General features: G+C 39.6%; 1 protein-coding gene across 1 annotated transcript in view; it reads right to left on the reverse strand.

The window, feature by feature from the left end:
- Positions 1 to 314: 314 nt before the first annotated feature.
- Positions 315 to 19,044, reverse strand: part of tdrd12 (tudor domain containing 12) — a 47,622-nt gene continuing 28,892 nt past the window's right edge. Inside the window, exons 20-32 of the mRNA XM_072385333.1 lie at positions 16,370 to 16,487; positions 16,077 to 16,240; positions 14,926 to 15,143; positions 12,680 to 12,761; positions 12,245 to 12,426; positions 11,475 to 11,682; positions 6,007 to 6,099; positions 5,006 to 5,178; positions 4,123 to 4,389; positions 1,378 to 1,491; positions 808 to 961; positions 666 to 726; positions 315 to 533 (exon numbers count right to left, since the gene is read on the reverse strand). Coding sequence (XP_072241434.1) covers positions 460 to 533; positions 666 to 726; positions 808 to 961; positions 1,378 to 1,491; positions 4,123 to 4,389; positions 5,006 to 5,178; positions 6,007 to 6,099; positions 11,475 to 11,682; positions 12,245 to 12,426; positions 12,680 to 12,761; positions 14,926 to 15,143; positions 16,077 to 16,240; positions 16,370 to 16,487 — 1,908 coding nt within the window. The 3' untranslated portion in view covers positions 315 to 459. The remainder of the gene's footprint in view (positions 534 to 665; positions 727 to 807; positions 962 to 1,377; positions 1,492 to 4,122; positions 4,390 to 5,005; positions 5,179 to 6,006; positions 6,100 to 11,474; positions 11,683 to 12,244; positions 12,427 to 12,679; positions 12,762 to 14,925; positions 15,144 to 16,076; positions 16,241 to 16,369; positions 16,488 to 19,044) is intronic.

Raw genomic sequence — 19,044 nt, forward strand, 5'->3', positions numbered from 1 at the left:
CTTGTATATTAAAGTAGGTGCTGGTAGCTTAAACACACTAATACTTTTACTAAATGACCTGTGTCCTAATGCCACATAGTTGAGGTATTCTTTCCCTCGTAGCTTTTAAGAGAAATTTACGATGATGAATCAGATTAACAGATCAAATTCATTTAAAGAAATGCGGTAAGTATAGTGGAGAACTATCATGGAACAAAAAATGTACCTTTTATTTCTGAAGTTTTCTCCTTTAAATGAAAGGACAGATTCTCATGAGAGCACATACACAGGAAGGTTTAACTTATGGAAAAAGCTGAGGGAAATTATATAGTGTTCCATACAAAGCAGGAGAGATCTTTGAAAAGCCTAATCAGTATGACAGAGAAGTGAATATACTGTGACCCGCTCAGACACATAATCTCAATCTAACTGAACACCTACGGGTAATTTTATTTCACATGGTGGTGTTGTCTTTATTCTTCAGTCGCTTTCGCTGCCACTCTCTGAATTCACATACCAGTTTTCCTCTCCTGTATTCTCCACAAAGCACGGACCTGAGAACCAACGCACAAAAAGCAGACATAGGTCATGGAACTGCCCTGCAGGCATCAACATCTTCTGTCATTACTTTCTGATATCACACATTGCAGTTAAATGTAAATGTCTGCAGGTTTTTGATGTCTCACCATTTGATGCATTTTCTACATCTTCATCAATGTGCTCCATGTCGTAACTCACAAAAATATTCTATGGAAAGAAATGGTTCAAATCCATCATGTCCGTATCCATTTGTGTGAGTATGTGTATAAAGAAACGCGACTTCAGTACCTTGGTCCTCACGAGTCTTTCCCAGTATCCCTGCTGCTGTTTCACCAGCTTGAGAACAGGCTCATTAGACATAATTTCCCAGCAGCAAACTTCAGCCAAGATATTCTGGTGAAGCTCCAGGTCGGCTCTGTAGGACCGACCATCCACTCTGCCACTGAAAACAATCAGGAGAGCGTTACTGCATTACCTCAGTCTGTCAACACCTCTATTTAAAATCATCTCCTTCATGTCTTCACTCAGAAAGTGGAATCCATCAGAAGGTTATTAACCACACAATTCTGTGCCAGATATTTCTTATTTGGTTAATTTTTAAATAATTAATCATATGGTTGTCCATAGTTAACTTGTTATTAACGCATTCATTTTGACATCCCTAATATATATACCTACATAGGTTTCTTTTACATCCCTGAGCTGAGACACAAACTCATGTTTATGTGTGTTTAAATAATTCTCACACAGACTGGCTATCCTAAACATGTTCCTACTACCACCAGTGAGAAAAAGTTCCACTGAATATTGGACGTGATTAGAAGCAACTGAGCCGTCCTTGGTCTGGTGGTGACAGACCTGTATACGACTCTGTCAGGGTAGAAATCACAGTGCTGATTCTCTGGGTTCGTCAGCTTCACTTTCACAATCACAGAGTCAGAAGTTTGGTGCCAGCGCACATGAGGGTGGAACCTGAAAACCAAAAAAGAAAAAAAGAAATTAGGAAAACCTAAAATACTGCTTTGGTTTCTGCAGTAGAAATTCAAATGGGAAATTCCTCTGCACTCTTTAAACATCTACTGTTACACAAAGTAAGAGAACCAGCTGTTTTTATGCACCAAGTTAAAACAGACTATTTCCAGGGCTGTACAATGCAACATAAATGCCGCATGTGCTACATCAAAACACGCCTGTGCTAAGAATTGTAGCATGGGTGCTAAGGGCAGATTTAGCCCATAATCTTGTTTCAAATCGCGTTTGGAAAAAAATAAAAAATAAATCCTTCTGTATGTCTACGATGGCACCACGACTACCCTCCCTGGTAGCTGCAGTCAACTGTGATCAGTGTTTAATCTTAAGTCTTGTGTATTGAACGCCAATTCCCACAATTCCTCACGGTCGCGGCTTCCCGCTCTGTCCCAACAAACAGGAAGAGATTTTTTCCAACTTGTTCGCGTGAGGACACGAAATGAAAGACACCCCGGACCACACAGACAGCAACGTAAATTAAGTTAACGAGGACCCACCAACACTGACCAAAAACGCGCCTACGATAAAAGTGAAAGCTAAATGTATAATAGCTACAACACCAAGTGGGAGCAGGAGTTCGCCTGGCTAAAGTTCGATGCGACAAAGCTAAAGTTATGTATTGCTCCAAATGTCAGACAGCACCGCTTAAAATAAGAAAGGATAATCCTCATGTTGTGTGCAACCGCATTTTAAAGAAAGACAACGTGTAAAAACACAATATATCCCACTGTCACATGCTGGCTCGAGCAAATTGTCTCTGTATGTGTGTCTGTCTGTCTGTCTGTGTGTGTCTGTCTCTGTATGTTTGCTTGTCTCTGTTTCTGTATGTGTGTGTGTCTGTCTGCGTGTGTCTCTGTTTGTGTGTGTGTCTCTGTGTCTGTCTCTGTCTGCGTGTGTGTCTCTCTGTCTCTGTATGTGTGTGTCTGTCTCTGTATGTGTGTGTCTGTCTCTGTCTGCGTGTGTGTGTCTGTCTCTGTATGTGCGTGTGTGTATCTGTCTCTGTCTGCATGTGTGTGTGTGTGTGTCTGTCTGCGTGTGTGTCTGTCTGTCTCTGTATGTGTCTGTGTCTCTGTCTGCGCGCGTGTGTGTCTGTCTGTCTCTGTGTCTGTGTCTCTGTCTGCGTGTGTGTCTGTCTCTGTATGTGCGTGTGTGTATCTGTCTCTGTCTGCATATGTGTGTGTGTGTGTCTGTCTGTCTGCGTGTGTGTCCGTCTGTCTCTGGGTCTGTCTGCGCGTGTGTGTGTCTGTCTCTGTATGTGTCTGTGTCTCTGTCTGCGTGTGTGTGTGTCTGTCTCTGTGTCTCTGTCTGCGTGTGTGTCTGTCTCTGTATGTGCGTGTGTGTATCTGTCTCTGTCTGCATATGTGTGTGTGTGTGTCTGTCTGTCTGCGTGTGTGTCCGTCTGTCTCTGGGTCTGTCTGCGCGTGTGTGTGTGTCTGTCTCTGTATGTGTCTGTGTCTCTGTCTGCGTGTGTGTGTGTCTGTCTCTGTGTCTCTGTCTGCGTGTGTGTCTGTCTCTGTATGTCTGTCTGTCTCTGTCAGCAGACAGTATTTAGACTGGCAGTGCTTTATGTGTAAATATGTCACGCCTGTTATGTAAAAATGAGTTGTTTAAAGTGTAATAAAGATGCTTCTTCTGTATCTGAAAACATGTTAGGTCATAATCCTATAATTGTATTACCTTATGTAGGTATGTATGAATTACACTTGCTGATGTTACTGTGTAAGTGATGAGCTGCATTAATTGTCCTCCGTAGAGGTGACAGGCATTTTTAGGGTGTGCTACAACTCTGGTCCTGTGCTAAAAAACTGTCAGCCTCTGTAGCACTAGTGCTATGTGCTGTAAAAGTTAACTTACAGCCCTGCTATTTCTCAGTTTCACTTTTCTAAGGACCACTATCTAATGATTTACTATCAGCTATAATGGCTGTAATTAAATTCTACACTGGACATTTCAGTACAGATGTTGTATAAGAAAACTCTTAAAGTCTTATGCACCTGTTTGTCGAAGAATTGCAGTCTGTCCAATTACTACCAATAACATACCTGTTCCTTTGATCATCACCTTCAGGCACACCTGGAGACAAATGTGTAGAAAATAATCGCCAGGTTCAGGACAGGAAAGTTTTAAAAAAAAGCATCATCTTAACTCTTAGAATAGTTTTCTTAGTATACGAAGTTTGGAAAATCTATCGTGTATAATCCCGCACAGTTTGACTGATTATCAAGCTCTAAGTGACAATAAAAATGTCACAACTACTTGTGTTTCTACAATTCTTCTAAGATTTGGACTATACAGTTTAAATTGACAGAATACAAAAATAACTACATTTTACCATTTTCATAGATGCTCAGACAGGCAGCAAGCTTGCTTACTGCGCTAAGTTCTCTTCCATCTGCAAAGCTGTGGATTGAGATGAAAGTTTCTCTTCAGTACACCAAGTATTGAGTTTTTTTTAATTATTTGTGCGAGAAAATGCATCTGTATTCTCAGCATGCAAGAGCGGGAAAAAACCTTAACTGAAAGAGCATTTTTGTGCCAAAAACTGCCCAGGACTCACAGCCTACAGATACCAACCTCTCCATCTGCCCAGTGGGGTTGCTGTCACTCTGGCTCTCCAACGGTGAATGCTGATCACATATTGAGACCTGATGGACTTCAGGTCTGGGTGATGCCTGGACCAGGGACTGGTTTGTTGAAGCCAACATAGTAAATGTCTCATGTGGCTTAAGTTGAGGAGGGTCAAGGGCAGCAACACTCCTGACCTCACCAACTCTGAAGGCTGGAGCCAGAACTTCTTCCTCTGCTTTGATACTGACCTCCAAAGGTGAGGAACCATCCCCCCTTCAAATGTAAACAGAAATATTGCACTTCAGTCTTGTTTTAAGCCAAGATATTCCACCAGGTTGCTGTATTGTTTACACTGCAGGCTTCATGTTCATTTGGGAGTTTTGAAGTCGTAGTGTTTAAAGTACATGGCTAACCTATGGCAAGGAGTCAAAGGGCTCCAGCCTGGGTGTTCTTGTTACAATTAACCAAAATATGCTGAGTTTCCACAGCAGACTGCAGTTTCTTTACCACGTTCTCCATCATGTTTGTTGTTGTTGTTTTTGCTGTTTTCTGTTTCTGAGTTTAACCGCTGTGTGCCCTGAACCTGTTTCTTGGGCTGTCATTGGCTGTAACCTCTCACAAACAGCTTACTCAACAACTCCTCACGTATCAAATGTGCTACATATACATGAGTACTGGGATGTCTCTATGAGCCTCACAATCCCATCTGTGGACTATTCAAACATAGCGCTTGTTGGCAACCAGTCAGAGTCAGATTCACCTTAGATCTGGGCAATTTGTCTGTGAAGATCTGTCTTAAAATCTTGTAATGTGAACTCAGCTTTAGTGAAGATTGCTGGTCAAATATGACTCATAACCACCATTTTAACCAATTCTCATGTTTCCTTACCTAGATGCATGACCAGCATCTTTGCCACTGCTGGCCAGATCATCTTGACATAGCGCCCTTAGAAGGTCCAGATGCTTGGGGTTGCTGACTCCCATCCCTGTGTTCAGGATCTCAGACTGGACATTATATTCATTGATGACAGTTTTCATTCCTGGCAGCTGGGTGACCCGGACCTTGAGAAAAACAAGACTACCTGTTGTTTTGCCAGCAGAACAGAACAGTTTCTGTACTTAAAAAGCACTCTCACTGATATGTTGTCATTTTTAAAAGCTAAAAACAACACAAACAAACATAAAAACTTTGAACAGATGGTAAATCTCAATAGTTGGGGGTTGCACCACTCTACATTTGTCTGATTGATTACATTAATAAAAGTGAGAAGTACTTCCAGGGCTGAATATGAATAAGTGGATCAGGGCAGGAAATGTGTCCTTAGGAACTTACTGCTGCTGCTGCCCTCCTGCCCCAAAATAGCACAAAAGCAGAGGGAAAGGCATGGTGATCCACTGATGACGTGCATGGGAATACATTACTAAATTATAAATTTAAGGATATTTCTCACTTCCGCCATTGGTCTGAAAATTTGTTCTGTGCTGCGTTGTACTGAAACATGGTGTCTGACAGTCAGTCTGCTCTGTCATGTTGTTAATCATTTGTTTATCATTGTGTGACACAATGAAGCCCTTGGTGTACCCATGTACTCTGAAAGAGAGATTACTCCTAAATGTGCTGAAATGGACAACAGCCAATGTGAATAGCACAACATCATTTGCATAACTTAACCACTCAGATTCCTCTGTGCTACTCATGGTTCCACAAAAAGACAAAGAAAAGGGGCTCAATGATGCACAACAAACTTTCATTTTCATAATATTTTTGGGCTTTCAATGTAACTTTGCATTCTGAAAGTGAAATTTATTTGAATAAATATCAATAATTCTGTATAAATGGCTATATAATGATGCGATTGAAAGTTTAGAAAATGTAAAACGCCACCTTACCATAGGATCAACAAAAACAGTGTTTCCAAGACTGAAAACAGCTCTGGCTCGATGCTGCAGACCTCGGATCTTGAGGCTGATTGCTCTGCTGACCTGCAAAAACCCGATAAGAGATTTCTTGGCATTACTCAACCCCATGTGGCACGTGGCCATGTCATCAGATAACAAGCCTACTGGTTAGCTATGCACGACTGTAAAAAGGCAGATTTCAGCAAATCTCGGCTTTTTAAGACAGTTATCTCAATAAGATACAGGTTTAAACAGAGCATTTCAGACGAAAAAGAGCTGCAAACAATTGATGGTATGAAAAAAAAAATAGAATCTCATAAGCATGAAAATAAAACTATGAAAGATGTGAATTTAGATTCTGTTCATTTGGAGGAAATGCAATGTTCCATCTAAAATACAAGTCAGAACATAGGTCTGCAGTCTTCATTTAAAAAAAAAAAAAAAACTGCATCGCAAATTTGATGCATAAACCACTGTATTTTGACACTAAACTCATTACAAAGTGAGATACTGTTCCAATAATTTTCCTGTAAAAAAAATGCGAGTATGAGCATGCATGTCTGTTGACGTTAATTTCTTTTTATGCGGTTTTTCTTATGCCCTTTGCCGTCTGGGCCTGGCTATCAGTTAATTGCAGCAAATCCAGCAAGGACCAGTAACTAGTGTGCTTATTGTGCTCTGTCCCACTCATAAGCAATTCCTGTACTCAAGCTTCAAGATGGCTGTCTGTAGCTGTGTACCGCTGAACCCGTACAGCTGAGAGAGCAGTCAGCCAAAACTGCTCAGCGCATAACGTAATATCTAACAGCAAGAAAATACTCACTCTTTGGGTACAAGAATTATGAATGATTAAGAAACTCACTTTTACTCAATTCACTGTTGCTGCCAGTGCATCTCTTCACCAGTCTATCATACTTTTTACACAGGTCTCAAGTTTCACAGCTCGATTTTGACACTTAATTCTGAAAACTTTGATCGATGATTGATTGTAACGTTGTTACGTTGTTACAATCAATCATCTTGGAGATATCACAAGTACGAAAGAGCGTGCCATTAATCTATTTTTATAGCGCAGGAAACCCCTGTTAATCAGTATTCATCAGTGGGAACCCAGAAGTGGTTTAAGATTATTTTTCTTGGCTGCAAGCTTGGATGAAGATAATACGCACTCAATCACTGGTGGCTCTTGAGAAATGAGTCCCAGGCGGAGTCATTTAGCATGGTTACATGCACAGTTTTGTTTCGCTGCAGTTACAGCTTGAGTGTGCCATTTAAATGGACCTCTCTCCTTGTCCCAGGACACATACATAAGCGCAGAATCAAGTACTGCCTGAAGTATGTCTGACTCTGCGACACGGGGGACTGTGTGAATAAACATTCAAACCTTCTGCCTCTTCTACATCTTTCTGAAGGACATTATCGTACATGTCGGAGCAGCTGAATACAATGCAGAGATGTTGTTTTTAAGTTACTTGAATGGTGATTTTGTCAGACAATGCTGCAATTCTAAAACAGGGTTTTGTTAGAGCAGAACGGCAGTCTGAAAGTTCTTTAAATAACCACAAGTTGACATATTCTGGCTGAATTTCAATAAAAAAAATCATAACGGTTTCTGAAACGGAAAATATGAGAGCAGCTTTACTGGTAATTCGGCTGTATTAATATGCACTTACACTTTACTGATTTTACAAAAAGACAGAACTCTGCAGCAGATCTAGAGTACTCAGACCCATTGGAGTCTCGGTGACCATATACATGCATAATGATTCAGTCCCCAAATGCATGATCTGGGTGTGTTCGCCCCATTTTAAGAAGTCTGATTTCATACGATTTTGGTTGGACAAAGATGTATTTTTTGGTCCCATTAACAAAATTTTTTTCAACTGTCATCTAACTAAAGACAAAACAAATAAAAGTGCAGCCTTTTATGCAAAAATCTCATAAGTCTTGTGTACACTGAGTGAGTTTTACAATTTGAGTGCAGTAGAGTGAGTTACCAGAGTGGGAGGAGACTGAGAAGGTGCTCAGATGTACGCAAAGTCAGATAAGCTTAGATATTTATACACACATATACACACATCATTAATATATACATATATACAGAGCCTTGCGAAAGTATTCACCCACTTGGATTTTTATTTTTATTACATTCCAACCTGTAATTTAAATGTTTTTAAATCTTATTCTATGTCATGGATCTGCACAAAATAGTCTAAGTTGGTGAAATGAAATGAGAAATATATATATATATATAAAAAAAAGTATAAAAAAAAATAAAAAACTGAGAATTGGCATGTGCATATGTATCCGTCCCCTTTGCTATGAAGCCCCTAAAAATTTCTGGTGCAACCAATTACTTTCAAAAGTCATAATTAGTGAAATTAAGTTTACCTGTGTGCAATCTAAGTGTCACATGCTCTGTCAGTTTAAACACACCTTTTGTGAGAGGCCCCAGATGCTGCAGTGTCACTAAGCAAGAGGCATCACACCATGAAGACCAAGGAGCTCTCCAAACAGGTCAGGGTTGGGTTATAAAAAAATGTCCAAATATTTGATGATCCCCAGAGCACCATCAAATCCATCATCTTCAAATGGAAAGAACATGATACCACAACAAAACTGCCAAGAGAGGGACGCCCACCAAAACTCACAGGCGGGGCAAGGAGGGCATTAATCAGAGAGGCAGCACAGAGACCAATAGTAACCATGAAGGAGTTGCAGAGTTCCACAGCAGAGACTGGAGTATCTGTCCATAGGACCACAATAAACCATACACTCCATAGAGCTGGGCTGTGTGGAAGATTCAACAGTTTCCCAGTTACTTAGTGTTAGAAATAAAAAGGCACGTTTTGGGCGACTCCCCAAATGTATGGAGGAGGGTGCTCTGATCAGAGGAGATCAAAAAGGAAAACGCTATGTCTGGCGCAAACTCAACACATCCCATCACCCCAAGAACACCATCACCACAGTGAAACATGGAGGTGGCAGCATCATGCTGTGGGGATGTTCTTCAGCAGCAGGGACTGGGAAACTGGACTGAGTCGAGGGAAAGATGGATGGTGCTAAAGTTTGTTCGAGTCAAAGTCCAAAAATCACACTGGCAAAAATCCCAGTGGCAAGATGTGGCCAGATCTTAGAGACTTATCCAAAGCAACTTGCAGCTGTAATTGCCACAAAAGTTGTCTCTACAAAATACTGACTTTAGGGGGGGTGAACAGTTATGCACGCTGAAGTTTTCTGTTATTTTGTCCTATTTGTTGTTCGCTTCATAATAAAAAAATTATACATCTTCAAAGTTGTAGTGATGTTCTGTAAATTAAATGCTGCAAACTCTCAAACACTTTAATTCCAGGTTGTGATGCAACAAAACATGAAAAATGCCAAGGGGGTGAATACTTTTGCAAGGCACTGTACATATATATAAATATATACATATATATACACTACCAGTCACAAGTTTGAACACACTTTCTCATTTAATGGTTTTTCTTTATTTTATGACTATTTACATTGTAGATTCTCAATAGTCATGTTTCCATCAAAAGTACGGACTTTGGTGAAAAGTACTAACTCGCGCAAGTTTTCCACAGGTTGGCATGACAACCAGCCTGTAAACGCTTTACCAGCTTCCCGAGTCGGAGTGTATCAACGTGGAGAGAGGATTTGAACCTTTATTAAGAATCGGGCAAGTGGTATTGGAGCTGGCAGCCCAGTTAGCGCCCACCTGGCGATTAGAGGGGCTGTCATGAGGAGAAGGCGGTAAGAGGTGTTATTTAATGCCCTTAATGCCCTTTTGTTACAATTGGCAGCTATGAATCTGAGCAAGTGGCCATGACTTGTGGAGTCCCCCAGGGGTCAATTCTTGGACTTCACCTATTTAACTTGTATATGCTACCTTTGGGTCAAATATTACAGAACTTTAACATCAATTATCACAGTTATACAGATACACAACTTTATGTGTCTCTGTCAGCAAACGACTGCAGCCCAGCAGATGTACTGTGTCAGTGTCTGGAGGAAATCATTTCTTTCTCTCATTTTCTACAATTAAATGAAGACAAACCTGAGATCATTTTGTTTGGTAGCAAAGAGAAGAGGGTCAGCATTGGTAAATACCTTGAGACTCGGGCCCTTACAATCACTGACCAAGTTCGTAACCTTGGAGTGTTGATAGACTCAGATCTGACTTTCAGCAGCCACATCAAAGCTGTCACCAAGGCAGCTTTTCACCAACTCAGAAACATCAACAGAATTAAAGTTTTTTTCTCCCAAAAAGACCAGGAGAAACTCTTCCATGCATTCATCTCCAGTAGACTCGATTACTGTAATTGTCTTTTAACTGGACTTCCCAAAAAGAGCATTAAACATCTGCAGCTCATCCAGAACGCTGCTGCTAGAGTTTTAACCAGGACTAAGAGATTTGAACACATCACACCAGTTTTAAAATCTTTACACTGGCTTCCAGTCAGTCACAGAATAGATTTTAAAAGCTGATGGTTTTAAACTACTGATGGTTTACAAATCCCAGAACGGTTTAGGCCCAAAATACATCTGTGATATGTTCAGAGAATATAAACTCAGCAGAGCTCTTAGATCCATGGACTCAGGTCAGCTGGTCCAGTCCAGAGTCCAGACACGGTGAAGCAGCATTTAGCTGTTACGACAAGTGGAACAAACTGCCAGTGGAGATTAAACTGTCACCAAATGTGGACATTTTTAAATCCAGGTTAAAAACATTTCTTTTCTCATGTATCTATGCATGAAATCTGCACGATATCTTTTCACTTATCGAGACTGTTGGTTTTTATTCATATATAATTATTTTATTTCTTTCTTATTCTTTTACATACTTTTAATGTTTTTTCCACTCCCTGCTACAATGCTTTTATTTTATCTAAAGCACTTTGAATTGTTTTGTACATGAAATATGCTATACAAATAAATTTGACTTTGACTTAATTGCCCAAGCAGAGATCGGTCTCTGTCTCAGCCATGTTTGTGAGTGTCCCGCAAACACTGGAAGCAGTTGGGGTGAAAGTGCGCTACGTCAGACTTGATGCGAACACAGCTGTTTCCATCCCTTTCGAATCAACCAAAGTCCGGTGCAAGGGAGCGTATTTTCATTTGTGCGAATCAGGGGATTTTAATTTGAATTATAGCGTTTCCATCATAATTTTCTAAACAGGCTGATGGGAATGCACCTACTGAAGGCATCAAAACTTTTGATTAATCTAAAACATAAAACATGTTTAGAGTTATGTCACACTTTTTTGTTTAGTACATAATTCCATGTGTTCATTCATAGTTTTGATGTCTTGAGAATCTACAATGTAAATAGAAAATAAAGAAAAAACATTAAATGAGAAGGTGTATCCAAACTTTTGACCAGTAGTGTATATATACATGCATATACACACACACTTTGTGAATGCAGTTGCAAAGTGAGGTGAACAAGAAACCTTGGGGTGCCAGTCAATCTCCACATCAACTGGCTTCACCCGGCAGACGATGATCTCGATAGCTTGGCCAGGCAGTGAATGAAACTGTTCTGGCAGATGAAGGATCTGATGAGATTTGACTTCCTCTTCCTTTCCCACATCGATGAACTGAACAAAGATGCTGACAAAAAGACTGTCACTGCTGTTGGGCAAAGAGAGGATCTTCACCCTGCCAGAAATCACAATGTACATCGCATATTAGGGTCATAATGTGCATGTGTTTGTCTCCTAACATTTGCTGCAGAGCACTCATGCTCCCTGTGATCCAACCTGTATCTTTAAAGTATTTGTCGAAAAAGTCAAATTTCAAAAAATTAAGTTCTCAACCTTTAGTTTGCCTTGATCCTTATGGCAGTATACTGGTTGTTATCAGCTAAAGCATGCTAGCAGGCACAGCCTTGAAAACTGAGCAGACAATTAGCACATTTAATTCAACATGTATTAATGTATAGTAGCAATTTCGTCCGCTTTTCTTTGTGGTTATACGCCTGTGTTTTTTCTGCTTACAAAACTTGATATTCCAGAAACTACCCCAGATGAGTTTAAAACAAACAAACAAACAAAAGATGATTGGTGGTATGCATATTTTAAGTGTTTGTTTACTTGCAACATTACACAGAATTTCACTATCTACGGTACATAATATGATGCCAGATTAACAAGAGGAATGCTTTTAGCTTCTTTATGCATTTAGTACGGTCTTTTGTGATGGAAATGGATTTCTGTCAGACCTGTAGAAAAGCTCATCCTCCTGCACAGCATAAAGACCTCCTTCATGTAGCTCCTTGGCACCTGGTTTTTTGTCAGCATAATAAGTAGCCATCTCAGAAGTCATTTCGTCAAAACCTCTGTCCTGCTTTCTGACCATTCGCCCATAAAAGACTGAGGCAGTCTTAATGTAGACAGGTATAACCTAGAAGACATGCGGATACAACAAACTGTGTCAAATTTACAATACATGTTGTGTACAAACATGAAACAAAAAAGAGCGTAGAGTACTTTTTGTATCAACAGTGTAGTATATGGATGGATGGATGGATGGATGGACTCATTAATTCTTGTTGAGGTAATACTGTTTGCAGATAAACATTTCGTAAAGAAGCACACTCTGTATCTGATGATAATTTAGAATGAAAAGCTAACAAGAAAGACAGAAATGTTCTCACTTCTATGATTCCAGATGCAGGGAGCAAAGACTGATCCAGCTGGGAATTGAACCTATGACGATCAGGACACGTACTAATGTCTCTGCAGGGAAAAAAAGGGAATTTTGTCATATGGATACATTTTTCTTTCATGCTTTAAGTCCCATGATCACAAATCTATAATTGATCTGAATGACACTTGAACGCTCAGCGGCTCGTCGTCTCTCCTACAGTGTTAGGAACAATAAGCAGCTGTATGGCGCAAAGAGAATCCCTTTTCTCATATTCTTGATCATATTTAACCATTTAAGCGCTAGGTTTTTTTAAAAAAAAGAAAAACATTCATTTTGCCAAAAGAATATCAAATGGCTACATTTTAAAAGTGGCTTAAGATACAGGGATTCTAGAAATGTGTGAGATTAATTTGCATGTGATTACATTACTGATGACATCACTATGTGGCACATCTTGGATTGAACAACTTCTAGTGAACAGTGGACATAGAACACAATTACACAGATTTCTTTTATTCAGCTTCTTTAGTAAATTAATGCACACTACTATCAACAAAGATAAACTTGTGATTTTCAGTTTTTGTCATTTTATCGACATAAAAACAATAGGTTACTGATACTCCTTTATAAAACTTCTTTGTATCCGTCAGTTTAATGTGACAGAAATCATCAGTTAGGAAGAGGGACAAAACTAGTGGACTAAATCTCTGTCTCCTCAATAGTAACAGGCTCATCAAAGCGTCTAATCCCCCCCGGCAGGGATGTGCCATATTGTATCATTCATGAGAACACCGGTAGAATATTTAATATTGTGAATCATGAGGTGAGCTCAGCTGGGTAAACAAGTAAACATGGCGGAGCCAAGCAGTGTTGAACCAATACCATCAGACTCGATGAAAAAAAAGGAAGCCACTTCTGGAAGTATTTTGCTTTAGAAACAAAGACGTGCATCAGACCACTATCCTTTGCAAGACATGCAAGTAGGTTGTGTCGGGTAAGGGTGGAAATACGTTAAATTTGTTCAGCCACCTAAAATACAAACATCCTCTGCTCTATGAAGAGTGTATGCAGATGTGAGACTTTAGAAGGGGCGGGGACTATAAGCAAAAAACAAACCAAACTAGTACAGCACGGAATTGACGAGGCTTTATTTAACAAGTCAAGCAAACAGTGGAAGGACATAACTGATGCTGCAACTTATTGTGTGGCCAAATCCATTAAAAGAAAGGTACAAAACCAGAAATGTGTAATATCGTCTTTGATATCGTCATCTAGATATTTTAGAAAAATATTGTGATATCATTTTTAAGCAATATCGCCCAGGGGGTTATGATTTCACTGACCTAAACCACTGTTGCTGGGCAACGGGTTGAAATCATTACCTTTACTGTCCTCCGATCTGCCACGTTCTTTTCTGTTCTGGCAGTGAACTGTCCCTCCCTAACAAAAAATTCTCACCATCTGAAATATCATAGGCAAAGATTTTAACCAAAGCATCTTCTATCATTAAATATTCCTCGTTCATTTTCTCAAAATTTGACCCCGACATTTTCGATAAAACTGCATGAACTAATGGTCGTCTCCAATACGGTTATTTAGTTTACTTCCACATCAAGTTACTTGAACAATTCTTTATGGGAAGATACTTATTATTATTAATAAGTTATAATTATCGTTACTATTACCTTGGGTTTATAATTCAAATAATACATATATGCCATCTAGTGGTAGGGAGTAGAAACCAGATTTGATGCGTTATATGCTACTTTTAACCAGTTTTATTCAGTGGAGTTGCTTGTCGCAGTTCTGCAACAATGGGGTTAAAGAGTTAATGTAATCAAATCAAGGGTTTTACAGTTTATTAATCTTAATTGTAATGCTAACAATGACATATTAAAATTGTGTCAAAAATGCAATTATGATTATGATATGATGATTATGAATTATGATTCGTGGGATATTTTTGTGTTAAGGTATAGTATGTTCATACAGTACAGACACTTATAACTGAAGGCTGTATTGATTCTGGGCTGCTTTTGTAATTGTTTTTAAATGAAAGATTACCAATTATTTCAGTTCAGGACCCTGGTAAAAATAACATTGATTTGCTGTTATCAACATTAATCATTAAATTTAGATCATAGACTAAATATTACATAAATTAACTAACATCTAGATCATTACATCATATAGAAATATCAATATATGGACAAAAGAGCTGTTTATTCTTATCTAACGAGGTGGAAGCCAGACCTGCAGAATCCAAAGCTTTTCAGGTAGCTGCAAAGAGGGCGATTTATCTTCTGGTGTTCGCGGGCCACATGCACTCCCTGGGCAAACAACAGCAGTTCAGGGGGCAGCACTGCATTAGTTCGTCCAAGGTAGCGCAAAACTCCAAAAACATGGCGGGCGTTCCTCTCTGAGATCAGCAGCACCGACCTGGTGATGAGGGAGCAGCTCTCTGTTTGATCCTCAAAAGAAAAATATATGAAGGCAATATTTTAGCTGTAAACACGGACACTTTGTTAATGTCATTTGCATTTGACTTAGATTTCATTAGACACCATGTCAATAATGTGTAGGAACTCCTTTAGCTCTCCAAAGAGATTCATTGCTTGATGGCAAGAATTCTGTCAGATACACATTCATGCAGCAAATCCTTGTTCTACCACATCCCAGATTATTCAGATGGAGGTGACTGAGGAGGCATTCGATGAGATGACATTTACTTTGTGACATTTTTTGGTCACTTATTTGAATGCAATGACTTTTAACACATGCTGTTGCATAGCTATTAAAATGACAAGAAGCCACATCCTTAGGTAAGTCACCATATGAAATGCAGAGAAAAACAGATGGGTCCTGACAACAGACTAATCAAGAGCAGGACACATAAGCCATGCCTCTACTCAATTATCTGTCATGGGCAGATCACTGAAAAGGAATTTAGGGAAACTCTTTCAATGCACACATCTGACATCATTAAATGTTCACGGACAACAGGGACACATGGCAAGAAATCCAATTGTGGCAAAGAAACAAAAGGATCATTTGCCCCGGTTATCAAACTTGTGCAATTGTGACCACATTCTGTAAAAATGTAATTCTGCAGTCCACATATGGAACAGTTTTCCAAGGCTGCTTAGATCATTTGCTTCACTAACCATGTATGGGAGTTACATTAATGTATAATTTACACTCAACTTGCAAGAATCAAAATCACTCAGCACAATTTCTTCTAATTCTGGCACTCGATGTGAAAGACTTATTTACCCATGCTCCCGAGCAAATCTTTTGAGTTTTAAGTCGCACAATGCCTGACTGGATAACTGAATAAGTAGATGAACCGAAACTTCCAAAAAAGTGCTTTGTGATTGTGAACTAGACAAGAATTGTACCGCTACTGTAAATTGTCTGTTTGGGCTTACTCGTTCAGAAAGATTTCTGAAGTTTTCAGCCATGCAGAAGAGTCTGCTTCCAAAGAGTTTGGGAGAGGTGGGAAATCCGTAGTGGACGACACAAGTTGCATCTCTGATGCCAAGACACCTCAGACACTCATTGGTGGTGACTACAGATGAAAAGACAAAGAACAAACAAAAAGTGACGGCAGCAGTATTGCTATTTAAAGTTAATGAACTGAATGGCTGCAAAATATCTTTACTGATGACAACAGTTACCACAATTACAATCAATTTACCCAAAATGACATGAGTGCAAGGTCCAATGTTTTTCCTCCACTGCTGGATGACGAAGTCAAACTGGTGTGTTGATCTCTCATGGGTCATTAGACAGAATGCCGATTTGTTTCTCACAGCCTAAAATACAGGATAAGTAAGAATGCAAAGCTATTCAGGTCAGTTTTATATAAATAGAGCGTATGCCCTATTTTCATGATTCATTTTTCAAGGAGTTATTTATTTAATAAACTCACAACAAATTAATTATTGTCCTTTTGGCAATTAATTCATTAAAGCAGTAGTGCCAAAGGTCTTTGCAGAGGAATCCCCTCTAGATACTTTGGTTAAACTCTCGTTGCAAACTGCGATTCTTTTCTCGCTCTCCGACACTTTAAAATATCTCCACACTGCCGACATCTTTGTTTATGTTTAAACAATGTTTATGTTTTACAATCAAAAAATGTGCAGTGATGCACTTCAGCTTTTTGGGAATGCACTTGTAATGCAAGTTTTGTTTGAAGGCCTACAGAGTAGATATTTCTGTTATATAGGGCTAATATAAATGTGAAACTACTGGAATATTCAAATGTCAGAATATTAAACATTTACTTTCTTTGAAAATCATCTCAGTCTCCTAAAATGTATTTTATTTATGTAATATCTAAGAAAAAAAATAATGAAAAAGTTAACCACATTCGGTACATTCGGCCAAGCGTTTGATTTTTTATTCGGCTTCAGCCACAAATTTTCAGTTCGAGGCAACATCCCAAAAACAGCCTCTACACCTTTCTTGCAGTGATCTAGAAAATTCTTTATCCTTATGTGTTGGCAGGTTAGCAAGCTGAACCTGCACAGCTGAACAGGAGGAAATTCTCTCTCAGTAAAAGTGAGAGTAAGAATGTCAAAATTATTTGAGGATGGTTTTTGGTAATATATTTAGTATTACATTCTTTTTTTTACAGGAAACTACCTCATGTAATTTGCTTGATGTGGGAAAGGTGTAAACCTCCCTTTTTAGAATTTTCACCCAACTTCAAACAGAAGTGTGTTAAATAAAGTGATTACCATTTAAAAGAAGTAAAGAACTTTCACAAAAGAGAAACATGCCGTCAGTAATCACTGGCTGTTAGAGATTCTGACAGTATGATTGTTAGTGTTTAGGTTTTATTGTGTTCATGGGGTTTTAGTTCATGGGGTTTTGTACTGTAGTTCATTCTTTGTCTTTCGGTCTCTTGGTATCCTATGTTTTACCCACTTTAGTTATCTGATTGTCATTGTTGCATAGTTTGGTTTTTCTTAGTGGTTCAGTCTCCGTTTTGGTTTAGTTCCTCTTTGAGCTCTGGTATTTTGTCTGAGCTTTACTTTGTGCGGATTCTCTTTCAGTCTTCAGTCCTCTTGTATTAGATTTTGTTGTCATGAGTTTGTATTCTGTGTCCTGTTTAGTTATTTGCATTTGTTTCCCCAAGTTCAAATTGTAGTGTCAACATGAATCTGTTTCTATGAATGTCTGTGTTCATGTTTCTTTTGAGTTTGTATTCCATGCTTGCTCTGTTAGGAGTGGCGTCACCTCCGTTCACTCCAACGGACCTTTTTTTTTCCTCTTTTAAACAGCAATGGCAGATCATGAAGTACACATGAAGCAATATCAGAAAAATAAGCAATGCAACCACATGGGCACTTTTTTTCTCAACTTTTTAAGGGGAAAACGTTTATAGAATAAGGTCATATCTTAAAAGCTCATGTACTCACAAGATGAGCACCATGGTGTTGGAATTCTCCCCAGTGAGCGAGACGGTTTCCTCATTGTGAGGAAGGTTCTGACAGTTGTTTGTGCGCATAAACCAAACAGCAGCTCAGACTATCCAGCCCTCTTGGAGCCTAGGGGTGGGGTCTTAGAGGGGGTTGCCATTTGGGGATTACATAGTTCTCCTGGGGGACTTTACAGCTAATGTGGGTAATGATGGAGTGACCTGGAAAGGAGTGACTGGGAGGAACGGCCTCCCTGATCTGAACACGAGCAGCATTTTATTTTTGGACTTCTGTGCCAGTCATGGACTGTCCATCACAAAAACCATGTTCGAGTGTACCATCTTAGGCCAAAGGTCTATGATTGACTTTGTAATCATATCATCAAACCCTCCGGCTGTATGTCTTGGACACTCAGGTGAAGAGAGGAGCAGAGTTGTCAACTGATTACCACATGGTGGTTCATTAGCAAGGAAGCTTGACGGATAGACCTGGTAAGCCCAAACTGGTAGAGAGGGTGAACTGGGAATGTTTGGCAGAGGCACCAGTCCATGAGATCTTTAACTGACCTGTGGGAGAATTTTTCTCATTTACCATGGGAGGGTGGGGACATGTAAACCAATGGTGAAGGACCTTAAGTAGCTGACTGGTACAAAATGGCTGCAGTGTTGGTGGTTGCTGAAGCTAAAACTCAGGCATGGGAGGAGTTCAGCGATGCCATGGAGAAGGACTTCTGGTTGGCCTCAAGGGTGTTCTGGCAAGCAATTCGGCGACTCAGAAAGGGAACTCAGCAGTTCAAGCACAGCCTGGACGGAGAACTGCTGACCTGAACTAAGGATATCATCGAGTAGTGGAAGGAGCACTTTGAGGATCTTCTCAATCTGGCCAACATGTTCTCCAATGAGGAGGCAGAAGTCAGAGGACATGGGAGAAGACTCACCCACCACCT

Source organism: Leuresthes tenuis, unplaced genomic scaffold (genome assembly GCF_036924035.1).
Source record: "Leuresthes tenuis unplaced genomic scaffold, fLeuTen1.0.hap1 SCAF_5, whole genome shotgun sequence".
NCBI lineage: Eukaryota > Metazoa > Chordata > Actinopteri > Atheriniformes > Atherinopsidae > Leuresthes > Leuresthes tenuis.